At 36.0% G+C, this 12927-nt stretch overlaps 1 protein-coding gene across 1 annotated transcript in view; it reads right to left on the bottom strand.

Annotated features, from left to right (window-relative positions):
* The window catches only part of LOC150093941 (cell adhesion molecule Dscam1-like), a 1598688-nt gene that overhangs the window by 825689 nt on the left and 760072 nt on the right, over nucleotides 1-12927 (bottom strand). The window contains exon 14 of the mRNA XM_090412925.1: nucleotides 2308-2475. Coding sequence (XP_090269051.1) covers nucleotides 2308-2475 — 168 coding nt within the window. The remainder of the gene's footprint in view (nucleotides 1-2307; nucleotides 2476-12927) is intronic.

Raw genomic sequence — 12927 nt, 5'->3', positions numbered from 1 at the left:
TAGTCATGAGGAGACTTTTGTGAGAAAGGATATATGTAGAATTATAAGGCTGGTAATTATGACAAGCTCAGGTGACAACTTCAAGCTTTAACATGGAATGAGGAGTTGAGCAGTAAGGAAATAAATGCTGCATGGGAACTGACAAGGAAATACATAACAGCATCAATGTGTGAATGTTTTGCGAAGGCTAAAAGACTGAATAAGATAGGTGTAAAATAGATGAAAGTGGAGCTTGAGCATGAAATCTGGAAAACAAAGGTATTTTGGAGGAAGTACAAGATGAATAATGGTAATAATCAGTCACATGAAGAGTATAAAGAACAATCCAGGACAGTGACTCAGTTAGTAAGAAAAACAAAAATGCGGTATGAGCAGAAATTGACAGACCAGGTGAAGAAAAACCATGGAGAGTGTTTCAGATATGTGGCAAGAAAGAAAGAATGATCATGGTAAGATGATGCTAATGGATGAAAATGGCAGAATGATAACTACTGCAGAAGACATTGTTGAGGTATTTAGTGATCAATTTATAAGTGTATTTCATCGTGATCAGGGCAGAATCATGAAGAACTTAAGTGTAGAGGACATAGAAGAGGATGGCTAGATTGTGAGTGAGAAGGAGGTATTTGAGGAAATAAATAAACTTGATGTCAATAAGGCGATAGGATTTGATGACAAATCATCACATATCTTAAGGGAATGTTCCAGGGAATTTGCAGTAGAATTAGCATGCCTGTTTATTAAAAGTCTTGCAACAATATACATTCCAAGTGAGTGGAAGGTGGGTAAAATTGTTTTACTGCATATAGGTAGTGATAAGGCTGAAGCTTCAAATTATATCCTGGTCTGTATATCAGAAATTGTGGTGAAAGATTGGTAAGAAGGAGGATAGAGAAATGGGTTGATAACAGCAGTAGTCTCTGTGGTTATCAGCATGGGTTTGCTAAGGGGATATTATGTTTTACTAACTTACTTATGTACTATAACAAGATGACAAATACCTTGGACATGAGAGATGCACATACAGTGGTGTGTGTACTTGGATTTTGCAAAAGCTTTTGATAGACTGCCACACGACAAGTTGGTAAATCAACTGAAATAGATGGGATTGGATAATAGACTTCTGAGTTGGATCAGTGACTGACTGTCTGATAGGTATCAGAAAGTTTCATATGAGGGATGAGATATCCTGAAAGAGAAAGGTCACCAGTGGTGTACTGCAGGTGTCAGTTTTGGGGTCATTGTTGCTCAATTTGTATGTTAATGATATTGGGATGGGTTTAACTAGTAATATGCATCTGTTTGCAGATGATGTAAAACTGGGGAGAGCAATGCAGAGTCAAGCGGATGTTATGGCCTTGCAGGAGGACTTGAATGTTGAAAAGTGTAAGGTTTTGATATTTGGTAAGCAATGATGAGATACAAAGTATACACTTGGTGGAGAAACTTTGAAGGAAGTAAAGGAGATGAGAGATCTAGGAGTGATGGTGGACAAGGACCTGAAATTCAGGGACCATGTTGCCCAAGTTGTGAAGACATCACATCGGATAATGGCAATGATGCGGAGGACTCTGACATGCAGACATAGAGAGGTTATGATTCCATTATATAAGGCCTTGATCAGGCCTCATATGGATTATTGTCCTCAGATTTGGTTGCTGGGTTTTCATGGTGACAAGGATATGTTGGAAAGCATCCAGAGAAGATTCACAAAGGTGGTCAGTGGTCTTTGGAATGTGGAGTTCAAGGACAGATTCAGAGAATGTAAGTTGCAGAACCTAGTGAATAGGAGGAGGGAGGGATATTATTGAGATATATAAGTTAGTCAGGGGTTGTTATCAGGTTGACATGGAAGGGATTTTTCATAGAATGGGAGGGGGAGTAGAACAAGAGGCCATCGCTGGAAATTTTATAAGGAGGGTGTAAGCAGTGGAGTGAGGAGCAGGTTCTTTGCATGGAGAGTGGTTGGTGAGTAGAACGCATTGCCTGAATGTGTTGTGAATGTAGACACACTGAATCAGTTTAAAGTCCAATTTAATGTGCATTTTGTGCAATAGTGTGTACCTCCCATGATGAGTCTCTGACTCCATTAATAATAATAATAATAAAATATTAGAACCTTTTTCTAGTTTGGGTGAAACCGAATGTGAACTTCTCACTTGTTCCTCCCCCCCCCCTAAAAATCATCCATTATTCATATTTCTGAAAGCATATAATAACCATATTCTCAGAAATGTCAATGTTACTCATCAACTACTAAACATTTTAAACTCAAATCTAAATATATGTATAATATATTTTATTTACCTTCTTCAACAGTAGTTATAGCAACTGATTCACTTGAATCACCTAAACCAACACTATTTTCAGCTTTCACATGACAATAGTAAGTTCTTGCAGGTTGTAAATTTCTTAAATTTATACTTGTATCCTCACTTCCAGTTGTCATGTTTTGGACAACAATTTCTCTGTCTCCTATATATATATATATATATACATAAAAAACACACAGTATTACAGTTACATTGGATTTAGTTAAAAAAATTAACTTTTTTTTTTTCTATGATAATTTCACCAATATAAAATTGCATTTTTGTTAAAATTTTTTCATTAATTAAAACATGGAAAAGCAGTTATGATACCTTCAGATTTCAATAAATGGGAAAAAAATGAATGCCAGTTCAATGAAAAGGATAAAGTTTAACATTCTGGATTAGAATATTACAAGTGAAGAGGTAAGAAATTCAGGTAGTCAAGCAAATGCATTTCAGGAACCACACATAGCAAAGTAACATGGAGGAAGATATATGACACTAATTATATGGACTAGCAGTTATGTGGATGCATATTCAATGTGAGAGAAGAGCTATATACAACATATGTGGTACAACTAAATGTGGAAAGACAACGATTCAGGAAGGTTGCTGTTCTCCGAGGAAATGAGTGTTGGGACAGGGAAATTTGAGTTGCTAGGGTGGAGTGCAGCATGATGGAACCTCAAGAGAAAATAGTGACATGAAAGATGGTAGAATGTATAGTATACTACATAGCACAGTGGTGACTGAGGACAGCAATAACAAGTGCAGGACTAATAGGAATAATGAAAATACAGTTTTTTTCTATGTACAAATGCAAGTAGAATAAATGAAATGAGTTTGTGATATTAATAAACTAATAAAAAATTAATAAAATAATAAATAAGCTTATATAAAGATTATTAGATAAGCTTGTTTAACAGAAGATAATATCCTGACTGGAATAGAAGGTTATAGTATATTTTGACAGGATAGGAAAGGAAAATGGAGTGGTAATAGAGTATTTCTTTATGATAAGTGATGGGTATATCAGCACACAGAACTTGCTGGGAAACAGCACTGATATTTTTGTGAATGGATGAAGCCACTGTAGCTTAGTTGGTTAAGATGATCCCTTTGGTTGGAAAGACCTAGAATCCCTTCTATGACATTAGGAACCTTTATCAGATGTTTTCAATCAAATGGTGAGTTAACTGGTCTCATATGGAGGGTGGAAAACTCAGGTTTTTCATCCCTCAAAACAGGCAAGCCAGGAAAACACATGCGATCTACAAACAAAACATACACTATAATCAAGAAGAGAACATTGGTTTCGTGAGATGGTGCTGTACTTCCCAGTAGGGCCTCATGGCCATTATAACATCATACACTAATTAAGTTAAGTAGTATGAATGGATGTGAAGTAGAGATAGACAAGAAAGAATATTTAAAAGAATGGTTCTATAGACCAGTAAACTTACAGGGAGAATGATCAGGAAATGCTTATGTCAATTATCCTGGAAAGTATGAAGTGAGCAATCATTATGGGAGATTTCAACTATGATAGTATAGGTTAGATAGAGGAAACAGTGCATAGGATAAGGGAACTGAAATTTCAGAATTATTATTATTATAACACCAGACCTTCAAGGAGTCAAAGAACTCATCTTGGGAGGTAACTACACACAAAGTCCATAAAACACTGCTTTACACTTTCAATGTAATCACATTCACTACAACAGCAGACAATGCATTCCACTCACAAACCACTCTCCATGCAAAGAATCGACTTATGTCCCTGCTTACAATGTCCAATACAGCTTCCAGGAATGTCCCTTTGTTCTACCTCTTTTCTCAATTTATGAAATATTTCTTCCACATTAACCAAGTAACAACCCTTTACCAACTTAAATATCTCAATCATGTCATTCATTATCGTGGTACTGATGACAACACAGAATGATAAAAAAATATTTATTAACTTATTTTCTGATATTTCGCTGGTATTATATCCAGCATTTTCAGAGTACAAAAACAGTTTGTCACAGTATGCGAAACAACAACAATTTGGTATAACAGTGGGACTAGTTTAAAAAAATTGTACTGGACAACACAAGGAACTAAAGTCCTAATTAGGTGTCATCTATGTTTCAAAAAGAGAGAAAACAAGTATTAATTAGATCTTAAAATGACTGTCTCCCAGATTTTTGGTAAATTTATACAACTATATTTGTTGAGGTTTGGAGCATGTTTTAAAGTTTCTGTGATTCCAAAAACAATCTCTCTGACATAAGGATTTCCATGTAGCACTTTTGTTTTCTTCCAATTTATGCCGTTTGAAGTGGTATCCAAGGCATGGTCTACTAGACCCAACTTGCCATAACAATAGTGTCAGATGTATTTTTTATGTTCACCAAGGTAGATGTCAACATTTCTTCCTGTCTGTCTGTAGTAAGTCTGGTCATATTCACATGTGCCTTGAATGTATGGGATGGTAACAGCTCTGCTGCAATCTTGTGCGGCAGGCAATGGAGAGGATTTCTGGGAAGCATTTAGTATTTGTTCAATTCTGTGGAGATTATAGCCATTGGGCTATAATCTCAAACTGTTACCATCATATGCAGCAAAACTCTAACGCTTTGCAAACCACATTCCCTCAATCTGTCTTCAAATCCATCATTCCAAAGACCAGGCCTGATTAAGAGCACATAAAATGGCACCAGAATCTTTTTATTTCTGCAAGTTAAAAGCCTTCTGCATCATTATCATGATCTGATGTGATGACTTCACAAAATGTATAATGTGACATCTGGAACTTCAGATCCTTGTTCACCACTGCTCCAAGGGCTCATGTCTCCTCAACTTCCTCCATAATTTCCCAACCAATGTATACTGTACATTCCATTGTTGCCTACCAAATTTCAGAACCTTACATTTTGCTACATTGAACTGATATTTCCATTCTGTTGTCCACTCATACAATCTATTCAAGTCCTCCTGTAAGGCCACAAAATCTGTTTGATTCCTCACTATGCTCCTCAGTTTTGCATCATCTGCAAACAGTTGTATATCACCAGTTAAACCCATCCCAATATCATTAATATGTAAATTAAATAGGCAATGGTCCCAAAATATCCTCCCCCACTGAAACACATGAATGACTTCTGGGATATCTCGTTATAATACATAAGCAAGTTGGTAAAACATGACCTCCCTTTAACAAATAATATATGCTAACCAGTACAGAGAATACTGCTGAGAGAATATCCTAGCTCTCTCCAATACTTTAACTGCAACTCCAGATATACAGATCAACCTATAATTTATAGCCTTATCACCATCTTTGTGAAGTGGTACAATTTTACCTTCCTTTTAGTCTTATTAAACAGGCAGGCCAAGGCTGATGCTAAAGACCTTGAACATTCCCTTAAGACACATGGCAATATGTCATCAAGTTCTATTGCTTTATTGACATCTGGCTTACTTAACACCCTATATACTTCTTGCTCGCTCACCAGTAAGTCTTCTCTCATTTTATCTTCTCATTTCACACCAAGGATGAAACACCTGGATAAACTGCTCACTGAATAACTCAATTATGTACTCTGCAGTTACTAATCTACTACTTTCATCCATCAGCATCATCTTGACATAATCATTATTCTTTCTACTTGCAACATATTGAAAAAACTCCCTAGAGTTTTTCTTGGCCAGATTTGCTAATTTCTACTTGTACTGCAGTTTTGCTGTCCTTACCAACTGAGTTATTATCCTAGCCTTTATGCTCTTTGTGCAACTGTTTATTACCATTATTCATCTTGTGCTATCTCCAAAGTTTCTTCTTCTTCCACATTTCATGCTTAACCCTCATTCGTCCATTTGACACCTACCTTATTTACCCTTTCAATCATTGGAACATTCACACTTTGATGTCGTTAAGTATCTCTTTGTCAGTTCCCAAGCAGCATTTATTTCTATTCTGCTCAACTCCTCATTCCATGCTAAGCTCCAAGCTGTAGCATGAGATGGGGATCTCATTCCATCCATGCTTCATTTGTTCCTGCATGGAGGAAGAGGAGATCCTTAAAGGGCATGCTGAGTATACCGTTAGAACCCAAACCTTCCCCAAGGGTATAGCAGGAAAACAATTCTACAGTCTGGTTACTAAAGAGTTTCTGGAACCAAATATGATAGTAATAAACGAGGAAACTTTCTGATTGGCTTACACTGACAGATTATGCTTAGAGAGAGAGTCCATATATGGGATGGCTTCCAAGGCCATGCCTTAGACGAAAGACCCTATGGGGATGGAGAGAGAATGTTCATTATTATTATTATTACGTGACACCTCCAGGGAGTCCAAAGACTCATCGAGGGAGGGCACCTACTCTACAATTCTCTGTCTCCACCACTCAATCCACCAACTACAACGAACCACACTACATCAGCGCCATCTACCACTGACTGCCACCACTAGTATTTTCACAGACAATCACAAACAGCCATGCCCATGGTGGGATTCGAACCCGCAGCCTTTTGACTGGAGATTGGATACACTAACCACTCGGCCAACCAGGCCAGGCATATTTACAAGTCTTTCATTTCCTACTGCATGCCTTTGTTCTTTATTTAACTCTTTCTCCCACCAACAATGAAGGACAGCATCATCAAATGCAGTTTTACTGTTAATTAAAAAAAAAATTTCTTCTTCTTATATTACTCCTCAGCATCACAAAAATTAGGGTTATTCTTTTATCTTACCTCTGAGGTTAGCTCTATAAAAATCACAGATCTTTCCAACCATTCAATACTGTCACATTTGGAATAGTGTCCCTAAGAGCTTCCAAAAATACTTGACTCAGTACAGAAGAGAACAATTATATTAATTAATGAGCAGTCTCTCATCAAATCACTCTCTTTAACAGATGTTCAGTTTCTGCTGTTTACATTTTCAACAAATAACTGTATGCAAACTGTTCGCTAGAACTGGCATTTATAATTCTCCCATTCTTTTCTTAATATCTTAAGATATTTTTTTCACACTTCATTCTTCATTCCTTCTACTGCTGTCTTTTGGAATAGTCTTTCATATTATTTATTTTGTTAAGTACAGTTCACAGGTCTTTAAATCCTTCCTTTTTTCTCTGCACTTTCTGCTCATTCATGGTACTAATGTACTATAGGCAATCCTATCCAGAAGAGATTGAGCAATATCTCTCAAGGATCAAACTGCCAAAAAAAAAAAATCATTTAAATAGTCTGACAGTGTGGACAAAGGATCACAATATAAAAAGATTATAAATTATGTACTACACTCACAGAAATGGACTGCAGGAAACTGATGAAGCTTGGGATTTAGATTAAAAGTAATTGTAGAAAAGGAATTGATGTTTAGTAGATAACAAATTGCATGATATTCACAGTAATTAATTTTAATTAAATGAAAGTACAGATATTTTGTACTGAAAATAACAGTACATCATCAGTGCATAGAAACAAGCAAATCAAAGAAACAGTAAAATAAGGTACATACAACAATAGGTTTAGCAATTAAAAATGGCTGCTATGTGTTAGAAATTAATATATTAATAAATATTAAAACTATTTTTGATGTTTACATAAAATGAGAATCTCCCAAACTTTTGGGAGAGAGAGGCAATCATTCTGATTCAGGTATTTGGCCAATGTAAAAGGGCTTCACAACTTTATTTGAAAAGGCATTCATATTTAAAACTGCTTCTATGGAGAAGACAAGCTTCATCTGACCAAATACTGTGTTTAGTGTCAATATTGTGGGTGCCATGACTGTGAATAAGTTCAAAGCAAAGCATGATAGATACTGTGCAAATGCTGAATAGTTCTTGATATGATGTTTAGGGCCACCCTCGATGAGTCTAAGGACTCCTTGGAGTTGCCCATAATAATAATATCGAATGGACAACAGCAAATTACCAAAAATATTATACAGATATAAAATAAGTGGAAAAAAGAAGAATTGGAAGACAAGAAAGAGATGGCATCAGACCGGAAAAGGCCACTTGGCCTAAAATCCATATTAAGAAGAAGAAGGAAAATATTATGTTGTGCCAGACCAGACTTTTGAGGTTTCACATATTCAATATAATACTGATGTTCATTAATTCTTTTTTCCACAAAACGACCTGTCTGCACAAAGTATGTCAAACTATATTCACAAGGTATCTGGTAGACACCAGCTAACAATAGAGGTGACCGTTTGTCTTTTGTAGATGGTAAAAGATGAGAAATTTTGTTGATAGGAAAATATGTAGGAATAAAATGATACTTCTTCAAAATTCTACCAATAAGTTCAGAGATACCAGAAATATAAGGGATTGGAACCCTGTGGTCTGTTGAAGAATCCTTAGGTGTTGGAACATAAGAGTCAATTATCTGCTGAATTTGATGAGGGATGTAAATTCAGCAGATAATTGACTCTTATGTTCCAACACCTAAGGATTCACTATCAAAACTTTAATGGAAAGTGAGAAATTCTTGTTAAGCTTGAGGGAGAGTAGCATATATTATTTGCTCTATTAATTTAAAGACTTGATAACACCAATTTTTTGAGAGGTGTGATGAGCAAACCTTTGATGAATGTGTCTGCCAGTAAAGGTAGATTTTTGATAAACACTGGTTGACAAAATATTGGAGGCTGTGTGAGTAAGAAGGATGTCCAAGAATGGTAAATAAACTACCAACATTTTCTTTTTCCATTAGTGAATTGAATGCATTATGAAGAATATGAATGCATTTTCGAAGAAAGTTGTGAAACCCTTTTACGTTGGCCAAACCTGAATCACAACGATTGTCTCTCTCTCTCTCTCTCTCTCCCAAAAGTTTGGGAAATGCTCATTTTATGTAAACATCAAAAATAATTTTAATATTTATTAATATATTAATTTCTAGCATGCGGCAACTGTTTTTACTTGGTAAACCGATTGTTATTCCCTGTATTCCCATTTCTTTGATTTGCTTGTTTCTAGGCACTGATGATGTACTGTTATTTTCAGTATGAAATATCTGTACTTTCATTTTATTAAAGTTAATTACTGTGGTTATCGTGCAATTTGTAGTTTACAGTTTTGCTGCAGGTATCTTTAAAGATGATGTTTAGAAGGAATATTACAAAAATGTCTAACATAGTTCATAGAATTACCTGACTGTTACAGAACACACTGACAGAGATAAAGACGTTATCTGGTCACTTTGGTTCTTTGAGGAGCGACAAGTGGTACAGAGGATGTAGTGGTGAGAAACTGAATTGGTGACAGGTCTGTGGAATAAAACAAGGAGTGTGGGTTGCAAAATTTAGTTGAAAGGTGAAAAGAGGGACACAACAGAAACATACAAGTTTCTAAAGATGTTTATAAGATTGATGCAGAAGAAGTATTCCAGTATATGATGAGAGGGGAAAAGAACAGTGTCATTTCTTTCTGGAAATTGCATTAGAGTGTAATAAACAATCATTAACAGAACCAGATTTTCTGCTTGGAGAGAGAGATGAATGGGTGAAATGAGCTCAGAGTCAGTTGTGAGTGCCTTGTTAGTGAATGAGTTCAAAGAAAACCATGAAAAGTATTGTGTGAATAATGGATAACGTGGGCCTCCTATAAGTCTTGAGTAACAACAATAACAACATTAATAAGCAAATTAATGAAAAATAGCCACTGAAGTTATCAGAATAACAATGAAGAATGAAAGAAAAAAAGACTAAAAATTTGGAATGACAAAATGGCAGTAGCAAAAGCTAGAAGAAAAAGAAAAAAATAATAATAAGTTACAATACAAAGAAACGAATATCAGAATCATGAGATAGTTATAGAACTATAATAAATATTGCAAAAAATATAGTAAAGAACACTCACCCAGATTATTAGGATAGATTGATTAGTTGAAAAATGACTTACATTAACATCTAAAAAATTAGTTTATAAATTAATGAAACATTTTGATAAACCATAAAAAGTGGTATAAGAAATAGAAAGTCAAAATTGTGTAATGAGTGATAGAATGATTCGTTACACAATTAGGACTTTCAATTAATATTTGTGTATTTTTCATTGTTACAAACAACTTTGATATGGCCCAACACTTAATAAAGAAAATAACAGAAGCTAAAAATGTAAGTTATAAAATGAAAAAAAGAAATAAATTGCTAGAGTAATTAAAGAGGAATTGGATTTTAAAAAGAGATTACAAAAGACATATAAAGAGAGAGGGGACAGCTGCATGAAGAATATAGGGCTTAAACTATGATGTGATCATTGTAGTAAGGAGGGTAAAATTAAAATACGAGAGGAGGCTAGTATTATGATCAAAAGGCAGTGGGAGGAGGAGAAATGATTGTGGGAAAGTGACCTTGCTGAATGGAGATGGTAATGGATGACCAATAGCTGTTTAATGATCAGTTTATTAGGGTGTTATATGCTTGTAAAGCTGGATTTATTCTTAGATGGATAGGGAGGGTTGAAGAATTAGAAGAAGAGTTGAATAATTAGAAGTAAATAAAGAGAATGCATTCCAAATACCAAACACTGTAGTAAGACAGTAGGAACAAACAAGATAATGTCACTGGTGAGTGTGAAGGAACATCAACTTGGTTGCTTAATGAAAGTCTTCCAAGGAGTAAATTCCTAAAGAGTAAGAGGGAGAAGAGATAGTGCAATTGCATTACAGTGGAAGTATCACACTACAGATTGGTTTGCATTTCTCCAGTTATTGTTCAGATTTTGGAAAAACTAGTAAGGGCTCACATACACAAGTGGGAAGATGAAGGTAATACCATTCATGAAAACCCACATGGATTTGTTAATGGGCATTTTTGTTTTAGTAATCTGGTACTGGCCTTTTATAATATGGTGAGAAGAGCAGTGGATGAGAGAAAAACGCATACTGTAACTTTTCTGAATTTTGCAAAGGCATTTTGCTGGCCTGGTTGGCCGAGTGTATCTACTCTCCAGCCAAAAGGCTGCGGGTTCAAATCCTGCCGCAGGCATGGATGATTGTGATTGTCTGTGAAAATACTAGTGGTGGTTGGCAGTAGATTGATGTAAGATGATAGTTGCGATTTCCTGTAGTTGGTGGAGATGAATTGTTGTAGAATAGGTTTCCTCCTTCGATGAGTCTTTGGACTCCTTGGAGATGTCACATAATAATAATAATAATAATTAATGGGTGCTACATGACAAGCTGATATTTAAGTTGCAACATCTGGTTTAGATATTAGGTTAATGGATTGGATTGGAAAACTGGCTTCCTGATAGAGAGTTGTATATGGGTGAGCAATATTTGGGAATAGAAAGGTTACATTTTGGAGTTCCACCAGAACCACTACTGTTTTACTGTTTATTCTTTATGCCAATGACATTGCTATATTAAGAAGCTATTCAGTTTTTTTTTTTTTACAGATAATGTGAAGCTTGGGAGAGTCATTAGTCATAGTGCTGATGCTGTGGCTCTTCAGGAAGATTTCTATAAGCTGGAGAGTTGGGCAAATGGATGGAGAATTCAGTGTAACACAGCTAAATGTAAGTCTTTGAAATTTGGGATCCACAGAAGGAATTCTCCATATACTTATTTAGAAGAGTTATTATTATTATTATTATTATTATTATTATCACGTGACACCTCCATGGAGTCCAAAGACTCATCGAGGGAGGGAATCTACTCTATAACATTCTGTATGTACCACTCATTCCACCAGCATACAACCAACTGCACCTACACCAATGGCATCTACCGCCCACCACCACCACTAGTATTTTCACAGATAATCACAAACATCATGCCCATGGCAGGATTCGAACCCTCAGCCTTTTGGTTGGAGAGCAGATATGGTAACCACTCGGCCAACCATGCCAGCAAAAATATATATTATATATATATATACAGGGTGTTCGGGATAAATTTGACATATTTATAATTAATTATATTTTTCCGTAAGTTACATGTATTAACACACACTTCTCTTCATTTAAAAGTTTGGACCCTTCTTCATTCATATACAAGATGTCAGAAAGGATGGATAGCTGGAACCCACCTGAATCATGGAAGAGAATAACTTGTATCATGATGATTCGTGCCCGCCATCAAAATAAGGATATTACGACTGCTGCCCAATGCTCCCTGAATACAGTAAAAACAATCAGGCATGAACTAGAGACTTGCAATGGTGACTACGAGGATGTAGCAAGAAGAAAGATCCCTAGCAGACGATCTGATTGCGTTCGTACAGCAGAATTCCTCGCAAATCTGCAGGAACAGGTGTTGAAGAACCCTGGCATTGGAATTCGGGCTTTGTTTGTGGAGTTGCTAACTGTAGTCAAGCCCTGGATAACAAGGGTAGCCAATGGTAGGCCGTATGTATGGCAGCAGGATTCGGCCCCTTGCCACACCTCTGGGAAAAGTCAAAAATGGTTGTCTGAAAATTTCTACGACTTCACCAGTCCAAATGTTTGGCCTCCAAACTCCCCAGACCTTAACCCCATGGATTATTTTGTATGGGGCGCAGTTGAAAAAGACACCAATCGCACTTCCAGTAATACAAAAGCCCAGTTAATGGATAAAATTAAAACAGTTTTTGCGGCCCTTCCCAGGGAGACTGTAGCATCAG

Source organism: Typopeltis vanoorti, chromosome 23 (genome assembly GCF_054136105.1).
Source record: "Typopeltis vanoorti isolate ZY-2024b chromosome 23, IOZ_Tvanoo_1.0, whole genome shotgun sequence".
NCBI lineage: Eukaryota > Metazoa > Arthropoda > Arachnida > Uropygi > Thelyphonidae > Typopeltis > Typopeltis vanoorti.
This window is presented reverse-complemented; position numbering and strand designations above follow the sequence as displayed.